Consider the following 16684-nt stretch of genomic DNA (forward strand, 5'->3'; position numbering starts at 1 on the left):
CGCACCATCTCTAGCATTGCATAGCGCCATCAGGATTTCAGACTGGTCAACAAATATACATCGACACCCTTGACATTTAAGTAATTAACCCAGATTAACTGTAACAAAAACCAGTCCAAGGCACACAGGCTACTTCACAAAGAGCATTCAACACAAACCAACAACCATGCTCTTCTTCAGCCAAGTAAGCACATGTACAGTGAGGTTTTTGTGAGCAAACACACGGCAACCCGGACAAGCTCTAGCAGAAGATACCGATGGCTTACATTCCCACACACACTCTCGCCACGCCCACAACCTGCTGGACTGCAAGCTGAGTATTATTCCAGCAACCCACGGCGTCACCTGTGAGAATACACAAGCAGGCTTGCCCCACTAGCTCTACAGAAATTAAGGGCCTCCACCATCCCACCCATTCGGCGTCACTAATCAACAAATCTGATGAGGCAACAAGGAGAAATTTTTACTCTTTGCCCTTTGTGAAGAAACGACTGAATCCGCGGCTCTGTTTCTCTGGCAACTGGTGGTTAGCGAATGAAGAAGATGACGATCTCGAACGATGCTTCGGACGCTTGGAGTTCTTCGGAGAAGGGAAAGGGCTCCCGTCAGCGTCAGAAGGGGTCATGTGCGTCTTGAATCTATTGACGGGAGACTCATTTCCTGCCCCAAGAATTTCCTGGTCTGTATCAGGTTGGCCTGCCGGCTTCTGGGAAGACTCTCCTGCGGTTGTTCCTACAGCATCCTGCAGAAAGTCTTCCATACGTTGCCGGTTAGGTGAAGAACCTAAAGACTCAGCTGAAGGACGCATAGCTTGCAGCTGACGGCCGAGAATCAGTATTGTTTCCTGACACTCTGCAAGCTTCTCCGCTGCAGCCTCTATCTCTTTCTCCTGTCATCATTTAAATATAAAATTAGATGTTAAAGTATTCCATATCAAGAAATGTTAAATAGTTCAGCATAAAAAACCTACAGCTCAGAGTAATCTTGAAAATTGTTCAAATGGGTTTAGCTCTTGCGTATGTTATGCAATTTCATGCTGCCATGTTTAATGATTTGGAAGCCTTTTATTCACAAGGCAGAAGGGGGTACTGCCAGTATTTTTCATCAAGAAGCTACAAATGAATAGAAAGTAGGCAATATCAATGTGAAAAACTTTCGAAACTAGATGTTTTTGAACTATGTACCTGCTTTGAATTGGTATCCGGATCCTCATCTACAAACATTGAACTCCTCTCCAACTCATACCTTCAAATCATAAAAACAAGTCAGAAGAAAAATCAAGCTGATGGTAATTTACATGACAAAGGATTTGATTTTCACCTTTCCATCTTCTCCTCGAGGTCTTTGTATTTGGCTAAGTCCTCCCGATGACTTTGTCTTTCATCGGTCAGTTCAGCTGTCAAAGTATCTATGTTGGACCGCAATACTTCTATCTCATTCTCTAATTCAACTTTTCTCGATTCAAGTGACTTGTAGGATTCAGCCATACACTTCAACTGTGTCTCACTCAAACTATTTGATTTCTCACTGTCAGCCAACTTGGCTGTGAGGTCTTCCAAGTTTTTCTCCATATCACTTAATCTAACCTTTGTTTCTTCTATTATGTCATTGCACTGCACTAGTTCTACCTCCAGATTGGTCTTCTCAGATTTAAGTTGTTCATATTCCTCTGGTGAGCATATCTTCAGAGCAGTCTTAGCATCAAATCCAGCATCAGCAGGCCCCTCAAACTCAGGATCAGAAGATGAACGAGGCAATAGTGTACAGAGATCAGAAACACTGTCTTTTACTGGCTCAGGCTGAACCTTATTTTCAAGAAGAGTCACTTTGTCAACACAATCTAAGTTATTACTTTCTGCTTCATTGCTGTTGTCTCTCGACATTGTGAACTTAATCTGACTAGTTTTTGACAAGATAACAGATAGTGCCATGACAAAGTCATTTAGGCCGCTATCATTTGACAAAACTTTGTCAATTAATGCAGAGAAGTGTTGTGTTTTTTCAAATAGCCCATCATAATCAGATGACTGGCCTTGGAACTTGGAGAGTTCTTGATCAAGTAACTTGACAAAGTCTTGAATCCTCAATATGGCAGTCTTTAGTTCTTGATCCATGGCACATTTGCTACCTGAACTTAAGGTCCCATCCAAGTGATGAGTCCCATTTGCATTTATCGAATCTGCCTCATCTTCAATATCCTTCAAAATATTTCTAATGCTATCAATCATTTTTCCTGCATTGTTCTCTGTTGATTCAGAATCCAGTAAGGAAGATATTCTTGACTGCAATTTCAAAAGTGAAGATTTCTCAGATAGCTGCTGTTTACTAGATGGGGTTTCTGACATTGGTGAAGCTGACTGCAAATCTTTAAAACCGTCTCCTTCAGTAATACCAGCCAAAGTAGCCCCAACTTCATCTATCTTCATTTTGTCGATGGTACTGCCATTGCCATTAGCCTCAGAAGACAAACATGCTAATCTTTCCATTTCTAAGAAGTCATCCATGAGTTCCAACCTATTGGAGTCTTCTGTCGCACTGCTCTTGGCTGCTTTCTCTTTCTTGAAGTGAGAGAGCTCAGATACTAGAGCATTGGCCCAAGATTCCGTGCAACTTCCTTCATCATCAACACCATCTTCAGACATTGAGGTCATGCTAGGTGGGTTACTTCCATTTTGGCTCAGTGCACCATCAAAGTGAATATCCATGTTTGGAGTTGGACTCTTACGTTGGTTTCCAGTCAACATTTGAACCTCCAAGCTTCGGAGCTTGCCTGCTGTTTTAGCATACATGCTTCTTGACGACTGTAGCTCGCTGCTTCTCTTTGTCAGTGCCTCTTTTAGCATCTTGGTTTCTTCTTCCATTGTTAATAGACGAGCTGTTAGAAACTCATTCTCTCTCTGCATGTGTTGTAAGTTCTCTATGGCATAATCAGGAACAGGAGACATAGGAGACATAGGACGATGGAAACTAGAATTCTTTGCAGGGGATCGTCGTACTCTGTGGTCTCCATGTTCTCTGCCCAAGCTCTCCACCTCCATTTTCATTTGAGCTAGTGCAGCCGGACCAGGTAACTTCTTCCGAACAAGGCCACGTAATCTTTGGCATTCAGCTTCAAGTTTTGATATTTTCTTGACATCTTCCTGATGCTGTTTAGTTGCTACATCAGCTGAGCGCACGCTCATGTTCTTTTCTTCATTGCGGATTTCAAGCTCTTTGGAGACAACATGCAGTTCATATTTGAGGGAATTTATCTCCCTTTCGCACAATTGGATTGTGCTTTTCAAGACTTCAATCTCAGCTTCTGCTTGAGCTTTTTCCTCATCAATTTTCATCAGCAATTCTGCCCGTTCTTGGAGTGATCTTGTGAGTGCATCATTCTCAGCACCAGCCCTTATGAGTTCCTGTTCAAATTCAACTAATTTTGCTTCGAACTCTGCCTTTATCTTCTCCCACTGTTTGGTTTTTGCAAAGACTACATCATGTAGTTTCTGCTCACCTTCTTCCTTAACAGTTCTTACTTGCTTCATGCATTCTTTCAAAGCACCATCCAGATGGGCAGCTTTTTCTTCAGCTGCGAGCTTAGACAGTGTAACAGTTTCTAGCTGAAGCTTCAGTGCGGAGGCCTCTGCTTCAGCTTTCTCCCAACCTAGCATGACAAAACATAAATCATGTCACCAATTCGTTCAGTATAGTGGTCTCATAAACTAGGCTGTATCTTGTAGAAAACAGAAGATACTATCCTCAGAAAGTTTATCTAGAGAAGCCAGCCTACTTTCATGAGACATAACTAACAGACCAAATATGATGCATACTAATTATTTTATCTAAATCTAAACAAGAAAACAGTTTATATAAATATGTTTCAAAAAGAAAAGTGAAGTTCAACTTATGCACACCAGATACAGCTTCTTCGGCAACTTTTGCATGCTGTTTCACTAGTGCATCTTTAGTTGTGATCTCAGATTGTGCCGCAGAGAGTTGTTCATTCAAGACCTTCACATTTTCTTCTAAAACTTTTACTTTCCCCTCTGACTCTGTAAGATGTGAATATGTTTCCGGTGAAACTTGCACAAATTTTGGAGCTTTATCTTCCTGCAAAGAAGGAAATGTTATTTCAACAGAAGTATACGTTAAAGATAAGTTAAATCTTTAAAATCAGGTTTGTATATTACCTCTGTTCTTGAATTCATGCCGTTTAGGACAAGCAAACTAGTTCAAAATGAACTAATATGTTTGCTATTCAAGAATGGAGGGAGTAGTACATAATTAATGGATAAATTTACTGCCCAACCAGCTTTTGGGTTTTAAAATAAAGCAAAATGAGCAACTAGTGCTGACCGTTGCTTTGACAAGTGGTATGTGACCCTTTTGCCACACCACCCAGGTGCATGAAAGAAAATGATAAAAAGAATCATGTGAAAAGATAACAATAAGGGACATTGGCATAGTTTTGAAGGCACAGTCAAGATAATAAACCTTATGGCTAAAGGAGGAGAAAATTAACTAAAGAGACATGTCTGCATGGACTAGCAACCAAGGATCGTGACATTAGTTAATTCAGAACGGTCCCTATGGTATTGCACCTATCAAATCTTTCTTCTGGTTCTGGCCGTGTAAAGCAGGAAAAAAAAAGAGGGTTGATATTCTCTTAAAACACTGCCACTTAGATAAATCTAAAATAATACTACACAAGAAAGCTTGGCAAACCTGTTCTTGATTGGAATTCTGCAACGCATCTCCGTTTGATGATTTATCAGATGATTTCTTCTTCCAAGGCCAGCTGCGTCGATCCATTGGTTGCAGAGTATCTAATAAGCAAGACCACAAGGTACAATCAGTACAAAGTTTACCTGAGATCATGTAACGAGTTTTAAGAAAATAACATTGCAGGACACATTAAACCCAATATACACTTTCGGAGACTGGAAACGTCAAAACTAAAAAGTAAGTGAACCTAAATTATACAGTGAAGAATTTAGAGAAGAGACTAATGTATGGCTCCAGCCATTAGACAAATCAGGTACTACATAAAACTTCCATAATTGGCACAGCGACCCCCAGTTTGCATATCACAGTAAGAAACTAGTGGAACAAAGGTTGTTGGGCAAGTGTTACCCACACTTAAGGTCACAATCATTCTACTATATATAGCTATAAAATAATCCCAACAATACAATCAAGAACTCCAATCAGTCAACAGTTTGGCCATGTAGGGTTCATAAATCCGAACGCACCTCACCAGCTCAAGTATCTTAAAATTCCACTAGAAGGCCGCGTAAACATCCAATCCAATTATCAAAAGGCAGAAGCTTCTGCCACAGTGGAGCCACAGCTATATAGGACAGGGCAGGCCAAAAGAATCGAATCCCTGCGGAACCAATCCTTCAAGCAAGAACACCCGGTACAATCAGCAACGTTGTTGGGGCGGGCCCCACGTAAGGCCAAGTTGCGAGCACAGCACAGTACACCCGATCCGATCACCGTCATGCCAGAACTAGGCCAGGGCATTGACGCGGGCAAGCAAGCTTATTGTCATTACTCTATCACTCATGTGTGCGCACCTAACTGAGAAGCTCAATTGACGCGGTATCTTCTCCGCATGGACCATCATCGCGCGTTGGGTTGCAGCTGCAAAGCGCACAGGCTGTAGAGCTGCGCGAACGGAGGCCCGCCCGGCAAGAATCGCAGTTTTTTTTAGAACGAGAATCGCAGTTAAGACGGGCACCAAAGACGCCCACGGAAGTAATTGCGGCGTGGGGGAAGCATATGTTTATCCAGACGCCAACTGCTCCCCCGGCCACAGGTGACGAATCAAAAATCAATGGTTACACCGCTGCAGCTGCCAGTTCTAGCAAGTCTGCGTTCTCCTCCGTTCCGGTGAAAGAACCGGTGGTTCCGGCCGTAAGGAAGGCGCGCGTGACCCGGCTTAAAAGCTCGGAGCTACTACTACCCACAAACTCGATACGGACATTGATGGCGGTCTCCGCTCGGTGGATTTGGCTTTTAACCAGATGCCTCGTTGCATCATTGTCCTTGCGTGTCTTGCGGCGGGGTGGGCGTCCTAATCTTGGCAGCAGCAGCGGTAGTACTAGAAGCCCTTATCAGTTATCCCGTGGAGGAGTGAGTAAGCCGCCGCACCGGTGCCTTCTTTTTACGGACAAGAAAATTGAAATCACGGTAAAATTGAGTTGGGAATGTTCCATTTCTCAGAAGTAGAGTGCAGACCAGCGTGAGACGGGGAAAGCTAGCAGAGAGGGAGCATGGCGACTCCACTTGCGGACTTGCCCCAGCGCAACTATTTGTGTGCAACCGACGCAGCGTGAGTGATCCTCGCTGCAACTGAATTAAGAGTTCCGTCCAGAAAGGACAAGGAAACACGAAGCGGAAAGACCGGAGGGCGGCGGAGCAACAACAAAGCGAGCGGCGCGGTGGAAAGGATGTTCAGAAACTGTGGAGAATTTTGGGTTTAAACTGCACAGTAAAACTTCAGAGAGGCCGACATGAACAGAGGAACTCCGCCGTCGAAACACATGATCATAAAAAAAATCCCAACAAGACGTAGTAAAAATAACTGCACGCATTGCCCAAACGAACGGGAAGAGCAACCGCATCATAGCAAGGAACGGAAAATACAGAAAACATACCAAGCAGGCACAAGGGCGCAAGGCGAACGGAAGAGGGCGCTTACTTGGGGGGAGGCGAGGGCGCGAGGCGATCAGGAGGCGAGGCCCCGAACGGAATGCAAATCCGAGGCGGTGCCGCGGGCGCCGGAATCCGCCGCGATTCCGGCGGGACGTCGGATCTGGCGCGCGGCTCCGATCGGCGCGGGGGTGTCGGTGCCGGTGTCGGTGGCGTGCGTCGCTTGCCGCGCACACTTCTCCCTTCCAGCCAGACACCGCTGCGGCAGCCGCGTCGGCCGGGGTCCGGCTGGATTGGATTGGATTGGACTGGACTCCCTCCCCTCCACACTGGCCACTCCCGCCGCTTTTCCCCTCCTCCACACCTCGCCTCCCCTTTTGCTCCCGGGGCCTTTTCCCTTTGGAATCTCGCCCGCCCCCCGCTGCTCTGCTAGCCCCGCTACTACTTGCGAGCGCTAGCGCCAGGCCAAAGCGCGTAGGCTGGTGTAGCTGGCGGCGCGGGCGCCTCCCCCCGGCTCGGTGCGGCCGTCGCGGGCGCGGTGTGGGGCGGGCGCGTGCGGCACTGCGGCTCGCCTGGTTTGGGCAATACGGTTCTCCTCTTGGCTCTCTGCCGCGGCGATGAGTGGCGGAGGCGGTGGTGGTGTTTGGGTTTTGGTTTTGGTTTGAAGAGGTGGGAAGAGGGAGGGAGAACGAGACTGCGAGAAAGGTGGGGAATGGAGGTGCGGGTGCTTTTGTTATGGGGGCGCTGCGGCCTGCGTCTGCTGCCGGTAGGTGGGCTAAAAAGCGGGGGCGATGGCAGGGAGGAGGAGGTGAGGGTGGAAAGTGGGGTGAGTGGGGAAAAGCTGGGAGGGGAGCTCTGCTGCTGCTCTGATGAAAGAAAGAGGAGAGAGAGGGGAGGGAGTCTGGGAGTGATGCCAGCAGAGAATTACACATCACCTCAAAAGAGAGAAAATTGACAGCAACAGTAATACCACCATCTCGGAACAGTGAAAAATGCAGGGTTTCTGTTTTTAAGATATACTATTTGAAGCAAGTCTTTGGTTTGGGATTTTTTTTTGAAAAGCTAGTTTTTTTTCCAAAGGAGTCTCTATTCTTGCTTCAGGACACACGGTACTATCCGACTCAACGTTCACGCTTGATGGCATCACGTAATGGCACTAGTGCACCGGGGTAGTCCGGAATCATTTTGCCTACTGAAAGTCATACCAGTACTCTACAACGTGCACTAAGGCCGGTCTCAGTAGATGTTTCATCAAGAGTTTTATGATATTAAATACCATCAATTTTGTTGACGTGGCAAGGAAAGAGAATGATGGAGTTTCATGGGATGTGAGGAGAATTTCATCACCATGAAACTCATCTAGCACGGTTACCTAGTTCCAGTCTAGATATATGTGTCCATGGAACTCCCACTGAAACTGGAATAAATGATCACACGTCACCACTCGGGCTGTCTGCAAAGAGCAAGTATTACGATCGGCGGTAGGAAGGCTAGGATCTGCGTGACGGAGAGAGAAATGAAGAGAGAGAAATGAAGAGAGAGAAAGAGGCCCGCCCAAGCCAGTTGAGACAACTTGTGCCACACCGTGTCGCTCTTCTATTGGCTCATTTTGCCTGCGGCAGCATTTAATGCCAGTGGGGACCGCACCCTCGTGCGCGGGCAGGCGCGCGCTTGCAGCCCGCTGCCGGCTAGATTATAAAACATGCTCTAACCATGTGTTTGGTTTGGAGATGGGTTGGGTCCATCCCTGATTTCAGGGTTGGGTAAGACCCAGTTTTATGTTTGGTTACTGGGTTGGGTTGGACCTAGTTTTTTGTTTGGTTGCAAGGACAAAGTGGGTTGGAGTGACTTCATCTCTTGTTTGGATGGAGGGATGAGGGTTGATCAGGGAATATGGTCACCTTCTTGGTGAGTTTACCATAGTTGAAATCATAAGACATAGTAGGATTCAAATAGTAGTAATGAAATTGCAGTACCATACGTCATAATAATATAGCTAGTTCACGGTGCAACTCTTCCTTAAATCATATTACAAAGCTGCCACAACTAATATAGGATATAGCAAGTTCAAGACTTACTTAAGTATATAAAGTTCAAGGCAATACGTCAAGTTCAAACCTTATAAGATATAAGGTCAAGGCTTACACATCATAGGGTACAAAGCCCAACAAAAGAAACATGTGTCTCATCCAAATCGCCATTACTGTCCAGGAAACTTCTCAGCGATGTACATTGAAACCCAATCTAACTTGTTCTCCCATGGCAGGGCGTAGAAAGCTCTACCAATGCTAGGGTTTGCAACCAAATAATGGAAGTAATAAGATATGTTGGCTGAATTGAAACCAGGCATGCTCTGCAACATTGGAAATAGGTCTGGTGGCAGGTCATCCGGATGAGCAACCATTTGTATAGCATTTGCAAGGTCTTTACCTACATTTTTTACAGCACCAATCAACCCCTCCTCTTCGATTTCAACTAACTTTGCCCTCTTGCTGGGTCTGCTAGCAGTAGATGTTGCCCCTTGAGTAGTACCTTCACTTGCATCATATCCAGTATCCTCCGCCTCTTGGCTGTCAGCATCATTATCGTCTCTTCCTAGAGGTGCACTTGAGTCCTTTGCAAAGTTTCCTATGGCCATGCTATTTCCAAATATTGTTTTCATCTCTCTACAGTGCAGGAGGGCTTGTTAAAGAACTCAGCATCAACCTTATGATCCTAGAATGTACTACATATTAGTCAACAAAATCTGAAAATTCATCATGAGCCTAATGATGGTAAAATGGAGTATAGATTACCTGAATATGGTTATTGTAGTGCTCAGCGTCAAGAGTAATCATGCAATTATCTTCATCAAATAGTGCAGCACTCAACTTCTTAAGTCTAGTTATCTTTGCAAACCTTTTCTGCCATGTTTTCAAATGGTTCTTGACTTGCTCACCCGTGCGCATAGTGTTGAACTTCTCATTGATAGCCCTAGCACAAGCATTGAGATGGACCTTCTTAAAGCCCTTCGATGTCTTCAAGCCAGTAGCCACCAAATTACAGAGGTGAGTGAGCATGAAAGCGGACGTTGTTGAAGTCCATATGGCAGGCCCGCTAGTTCCCCCAAGTCCTTCAGCTGCATCCATTGCCTGTCATACAAACACATAATTAAAAACAAAATCAGCAAACTATATGTCCAGCTGCACACTTAATTTTAGTTGCAGCGCCCTGTTATACACATGAACTTGAATTTCAGCACAATCACATGAACAAGCAATATGTCCAATACAAATGGAATCAAACAAAAAATGTCTTACACACATGGTACAGCAAGCAATATGTCCAATACAAATGGAATCAAACAAAAATGTCTTACACACATGGTACAGCAAGCAATATGTTCAATACAAATGGAATTGAACAATACATATGTCTTACAAATGAAATGCATCAAACAATATTAGTTAACATTGTTGTTTTGACGATCTGACCACATCTGATCAGCAATTTGTTGCCTGAAATGAACCATAGCAGCATGGTCATTTGCTTGTCCAGCGACTGTTGAAGCTTGTTCATAGCTTGGATAGTCCTCAAAAAAAAATCATCCACCCCATCTTGTATGACCCAATTATGAATGATGCAGCAAGCAACAACAATATCTACTTGAGTTGGAAAAGGGAAGAATGTGATGGCATCATCAAGACTTTTGAATCTTCTCTTTAGTGCCCCAAATGCACGCTCTACTGTGACACGAAGAGAGGAATGTCTAAGGTTGAACAACTCCTTCTCATTTTGCACCGAATTACTCCCCCTCCCCCATTCTTTCAAGTGGTACCAGACGCCACGGAAAGGGGGCAAGAATCCCGGCTTTGCTCCATATCCAGCATCAACTAGGTAGTATTTGCCTATCATGTGATGGACAGGTTGGTCAAATTTCTATAAACATGACAAATTTGTATGCACAAGTTCAGAGCCTGCTACTCTATTACCTTGTGGAACACGAAGACCATTCTCACGTTCTAATGCATCTCGTAAAACTAGAGCATCGTGTGCTGCCGCCTCCCAACCAGCCAAGACATAAGTGAACCGTACATCAAAATATACGGCTGCCATAACATTTTGTGTGGCATGATACTTCCTACCACGAAATGAATTCTCAATATCCTTAGGAACAGATACTGTTATATGTGTACCATCAATTGCTCCAATACAATCCTATTTTTTTCAAATAAATCAAGAAAAGATTAGGGACATTGCTGAGGTCAGATTAGTATGAATCTGAAAACAAAACAGCAATAAGGCTCACACCTTAAAGCACGGAACCCATCTGTAGTTCCCTGCAATTTTGCTTGGAGTGTCCAAGGATGGGGGTTTAATTAATTCCCTCCGTAACTGACCAATAGCATGGAGTACTTTGTTGAAATAACGGCAAACTGTTTCTCCCAATCTATCAAAATTAGTTCCAACTAACCTATTCCTAAGGTTGTGTCCCACTGTATTTAGAAACATGCCCACTTGTTGCTCAACACACACATGAATGGTATCTTTAAGCAAACCACGATCTCTAAAAAGACTACACAACCGAAAGAACTTGTCTCTATTAAGTCTTAACATGTTCACACAAACTGTGTCATCCCTCCAAATTTTATTGTTTAGGTATTCTATTCTCATCCTATCCCTTTCCTCCATAGGCCCATAGGTAATACCAGCAGTCCTTTCACCCCGTTTACATTTTCTAGACTGAATAATCACGGCTACCATTGATAACAACATGTGTGCAGCAGCAACGCAAATTACAGCCTTGGTCTTCTTATCCATCTACAACATAACAATGACAACAACAATAATATAGGCATGGCATAGTTCCAAATCTAGCAACATATACATGTATACCCATTGTTGTAGCAAAATTAGTTCCAAATCTAGCAAGCACCACACATGAGAATCAACAAATCGGTTTGGATTTGCTTACCTTGGGACGGAAGAAGGATGGCGCGGCTCAGTGATGCCCGGTGGTGGAGGAGAAGGCCGACTTGCTGGAGATGCGGTGACGACGATGAGGGCCGGTGCAACTAGGTCGCCGCGGCGAGGGAGGGGAGGGGACGGGTCCGCCGGGCCGGCGCGGGCAGGGGAGACGGGGAGGGCGGCGCCTGTAAGGAAGAACAGGGGCGGCACGGTTCAGCTCGCGAGCTAGGAGGGAAGGGGGAGGCGCAGCCAGGAAAAATGAGAAGGGGAGGGCGCCGGGGTCATGGCGCAATACCTGGGAGGGGAGGGAGCGGGGATGCACTAGCAGGGAGGCGGAGCTTCGCCGCCATGGAGGAGGGGCGCCGCCGCTGCCCGCCAGAGAGGGGCGTCGCGACTCGCGAGATCCAACGGGGGTGTGCGTGGGAGGGTGAGGGTGAGGGTGAGGATAAGGATTGAGGGGTGACCGTCGGCTCACGCGCGACGCACGTGACGGCACGTGAGGGAAGTGGGTCGGAGTGGTTTGTTGGTTTTGAAGGAATCACCCTGACTCACATCTAGTGGGTATATTCCCCTACAGGTTGAACTCAACCCATATGAACCCCCTAACCAAACATGGGTGCAACTGGGTCAAACCTGTCCCGACCCAGTTCGACTCTGGAACCAAACACACGGTAACATGAGCTGTACTAACACGTTATTAGTACGTATTTGCTGTTCCGCGGTTTGGAATTGAAATCCAGGGTAGAATGCAATTCAACTTCTAGTAATAACACAACGCAAAATGTGGAAAATGAAGGAACAGTTAGTATTTTTATCAGTGCTGCAATAGTAGCATGCGTAGTAATCTGATGCGTTCGCGGGAAGGTTCGTTGCGCTGGCGGGGCTGGAGCTCGGCGCCACCGCCGCCGCGTCCACAACAACCGAGACCCCGAGACGCGGAGGGCGGCGCCACATTGCCCATGCAAATCATGCGAGCAAACCGCCGCCCAGAAAGCGCGCCGCCGCCTGCTTCGTTCTCACACGGTTACTCTCCTCTCCGCATCTGGTCGTATACTCGTATCTCCGATGTTCATGTCCGGCGTATGCATTGGAGTTCTTCTTTAAAAAAAAAAAGGATAACTAAACTGAGTAGCAGACAGCAGGTGGGATCGAATCGGTAGGTGAGATGTGCACATTCAGTATGGAGGTTTAATCTATGACACTTGTCCCTGATCTTCTAACATCTGTATCATTCATTCCAATCTGCCACCAACAGCTCAACCGAGCTAGTATCTTTTTTCTTATAAAACCTGGCACGGGGCAGGAGATCACTAATCAGGGCGACTGTAACCAAGAAGAGCAGTAAGTTGGAACATCGCTAGCCTCCAAAGGCTCATTCAGCATCAGCTTTTGAAAGCGCATTGGATGATGCACGGAACTCAACTGAAAGCCGAATTGATGCATTGTTGTCGCATCCGTCCGATCCTTGGCAATTTCCAATCAGCCGGTGCTACCAGCACCAGGCCTGCCCAGTTGTTTATCGTTCTCAAAAGGAAAAGATTGGTATAGGCCATGGAATTCGTGTCAGATGCCTTGCTTTTGTTGGAAGAGGGGGAAAAACGTTCTTGCCGCCTTGCTGGTCGCTGCGGCTCGTCAAAAAAATGGACCATTTTTTACAAATCTGATCGGTTCAACTTGCACAGCTCACCACCTACTACTTTCTCCGTTTCAAATTATAGTTCGTTTTGGCAAATCTAGATGTATAATTTTTGCTACGCATCTAGATAAACATTATGTCTAGATACATAACAAAAATTATGTATCTAGATTTGCCAAAACAACCTACAATTTGAAACGAGTGGAGTACTACCTATGCTAATAAACAGAAAGGTCCCTTAGGGTGTGTAGATCGAAAAGGATATGAAGGGAAAGAAGCTTTAGAAAAATGAGGAATTTTAGTACTAGGCGCACCCAAGGGCATTTCCATGAAACAGTGACTGACCGCAAAATTCAGACCCCTAACACACCTCCTGATTTCTCCTTTTCTGAAGAAACCATGACAGCCCGCGAAGATCTTCCTCTTAAGCAACGATAACGCCTCAATCAGGCATGTCATTGATTCCTTAAGAAACCAGCCAAAGATTCCAACTTCGCCTCCCAGCTCCCACAACACCATTGACTGCCCTGTTCCTTGGTTATTTTTCGGAAGGTTAGGTAGGTGGGGATGCCAATTGACATGGAAAGGTAAGCTCGTTCAGATCAGTGGCGCCGGAAAAGAGGAGGGGATCCAGCTCCTGGCGCCGGAAAAGAGGAGGGGATCCAAGGATACCAGTGGCAGCAGCTGCGGCAGTACAGCTCATTCACTATCCCTCTTTCTCCCTCGTCCGGACCAAACCTGTTCGACTAGCCTGTGTACTAGCCATCTAGGCCTGCGCCAAGCTCAGAAGTTCCCAAGCCGTGTCAGACTGCCGGTCAGTGGCGTCCTGGCATGTCACCGCCACGCCGCACAGAGGCCTCGTTTATTTCCAAATTTTTTCCAACAGTATCCGTAAAATCGAATTTTTAAATACATACATGAAACATTAAATATAAATAAAAGAAATAACTAATTACACAATTTGATTGGTTCCCTAGAGATGAATCTAACGATATTAATTAATTCATAATTGAATATTAATTATTAAATAAAACGAAACATGCTACAATACCCAAATCCAAACTTTTTCACCAACTAAACACCCCAATACTCGTGGCGAGGCGAGCATTATCGGCGTCCATCTAATCTAATCTAATCACATCGGATGGTGATTGGGGAGAGTTACTAGTAGCGGTTGGTGCGAACGGCTTCGGCCGCGATGGCGACGATTAAGCCGGGCTCGGGCAACCGTCCAAGCGCAAGCGAACAAGGCTCGCTCGCAGTAGGTGGCGCGTGTTACCACCGGCTAACAGCGCCACCCGAGCTACCAGCAATTCAGCGAGCGCTAACAATGAGGCGAGAGGATTTAATACGGGCAGCGACACGGCGCCCCTGGGTCCGCGCGCGCGAGACGCACCTGCCGCGCCGTTGCGCGGCGGAACCGACGGCCCCGATACGAGCGGTGCGCCAGGCCGGGCCGCCGCGCCGAGCCGTTACCCCTTTGGCCGCAACGATTTCTGCCTCGAGAGCATGGCCATGGCGATCTGCTCGCCGCCCGTGGGAAACCAGACGAGCAGAGAGCTGCAGAATGCGAGGTAGGAGTACTCCGTGGCCGGCCGTGTCCGAAGCCATCCTGCGTAATCATGGCTGGGGGCGTGCGTGCGAGGGGCTACGGCCGAAAGATTTGGCGCTGATTGGGCTGAAACCGCGGGGGTCGCCCCCAAGTGTCGTTGCTCCTTTCTATAGCCTGGCCAGATGCAATGGAGTGCCCTGGCACTCGATGAGAATGAGATGTTATCCTGCACCCCTGTCTGCTTCTGTCATGTGTGCTCCATGATCGTAGGCATGTTAGTTTCCCTGAGCTCTGATGACCATGGGCATGTTAGATCCCTGCAAAAAAAGAAAACAAAAGGAAAACAAAACTCTGATCTGCTCTGTTCTCTGAATCGTACTAAGCGCTACTATATCACGTTCAGTTAACCTCCTTGTGCACCAGTCCTGTTGTGCACGGCATCGCGCTGTTGCACGGGCGGTCGTCCTACATGCGGAATAAAAAAAAATCTTGCGTCCTAGAAAGAAGATTTGCAGGAGGTCCAAGAAATAGTTTCGCACCGCCACTGCTGACAGCCGGCCAGTGCATCAAAAGCTGTAAAGATCACGTAGTCAGCTTCATTAAACCAAGTGATTAAAAGAACTGCTTTGACTGCAGGGCCGGCCCGGAGTTTACCGCTTTATTTTTAATGGGGGACAAGCGGCAGAATGTACAGCTGCATCGCAGTAGCCCAGACTTTCAAACGGACATGAATGAATGTCTTGTGATGTTATAACGCGGAGTAAATTACTTTGGCATAGTTCTTTTTAAATGCAGAACATGCTGCCGTCCCTTTTAGATTACTACTCCTATATCCCACGATGCCTTTTTTTCAACAAAGTATCTGCATTTCCATAAAAAAAGTATGGTGATTTCTGAAAAATATCGATTTTTTATGGGACATAGACTAATCAATTAGCTAGAGAAGGTCGAAACTAGGTAAGGACAATATGTGTATTACTCTATCGTCTTTAATAGGCTTATATGAAACAAAACTATTTAGAGGTATATTTGAATCACAGATTTTTTTACAATATACAATACACTTAAATAGATGGTGGACGATACTATAATACACAAATTATATAGCTTTTATAAATTAAGATGCATATAATTTGACTAGTTGTTGACCCAAATACACGAAGATTGACTTTTCAAAAGCATGATTCACCTTTTTTTTGGGGGGGGGGGGGGGGTATATTGGTATATTCCAAACTTATTTTTTTTATAACCAAGTTATTTCAGAATCTCGCATCGAATCCCCAAAAATTTAAACCAAGGTACAATCAAAACTATTGAAATGCAGTACTTGTTCAGTAGTAGTTTCAAATCGTTTTGATATTTTTATTCCGTGATGTGTTACTATGCATTCATAGTGGTACTGCATCACTTGCCGTTTCCACAATAATCTTGTTTGATTGTCAAATAAGTCGACTTGACTAAAATAGCAAGGCAACTAAAAAAGCAACAATTGCCAATAGACTGATTTTTATCTAAATAAAGGAGTGAAGATATATATACCAGCCAATGAAAGCTAAGTGCCGAATCCGTGAAGAAAAGTAAAGGGTCTGTATCATTTCAGGAATCGAATGCGAGGCCAGGGCAGTTGCTTTATTTTCCATCTCCATTTATGCCATGCTCGTCCCATCCTTTGCTGATATAATATTTTTGGTCTTTTTTATAAGAATATCGTCTTATAAAAAAGACCACGAGGGCGAGGAGGCAGGGGAACGGGGGCACGAGCGCGGGGGTGAGCGGCGCGGTGGCGTGCGGCGCGGAGAGGGAAGGAGGGGGCGGCGCGGCTGCCCCGCCGCGGCCGGCGCGCTCGAGCAGGGCCCCGCCGCGGGGAAGGAGGGAGGGGGCGCGTTTCGCCCGTTGCCCGCTCCATTCTC

At 45.9% G+C, this 16684-nt stretch overlaps 2 protein-coding genes across 2 annotated transcripts; both read right to left on the reverse strand.

Annotated features, from left to right (window-relative positions):
* Positions 1-56: 56 nt before the first annotated feature.
* LOC120646670 (filament-like plant protein 4) lies at positions 57-7388 on the reverse strand. Its single transcript, XM_039923087.1, has 6 exons — positions 6689-7388; positions 4708-4808; positions 3897-4092; positions 1321-3646; positions 1185-1245; positions 57-889 (listed from the first exon to the last, which is right to left on the reverse strand). Exons 2-6 carry the CDS (start codon positions 4792-4794, stop codon positions 464-466), a joined length of 3096 nt encoding a protein of 1031 aa, XP_039779021.1. The 5' UTR covers positions 4795-4808; positions 6689-7388; the 3' UTR covers positions 57-463.
* Positions 7389-10019: 2631 nt separating this feature from the next.
* Positions 10020-10938, reverse strand: LOC120648854. The gene is made up of 2 exons (XM_039925501.1): positions 10611-10938; positions 10020-10526 (listed from the first exon to the last, which is right to left on the reverse strand). Exons 1-2 carry the CDS (start codon positions 10732-10734, stop codon positions 10072-10074), a joined length of 579 nt encoding a protein of 192 aa, XP_039781435.1. The 5' UTR covers positions 10735-10938; the 3' UTR covers positions 10020-10071.
* Between the last annotated feature and the right edge of the window lie 5746 nt (positions 10939-16684).

Source organism: Panicum virgatum, chromosome 9K (assembly GCF_016808335.1).
Source record: "Panicum virgatum strain AP13 chromosome 9K, P.virgatum_v5, whole genome shotgun sequence".
NCBI lineage: Eukaryota > Viridiplantae > Streptophyta > Magnoliopsida > Poales > Poaceae > Panicum > Panicum virgatum.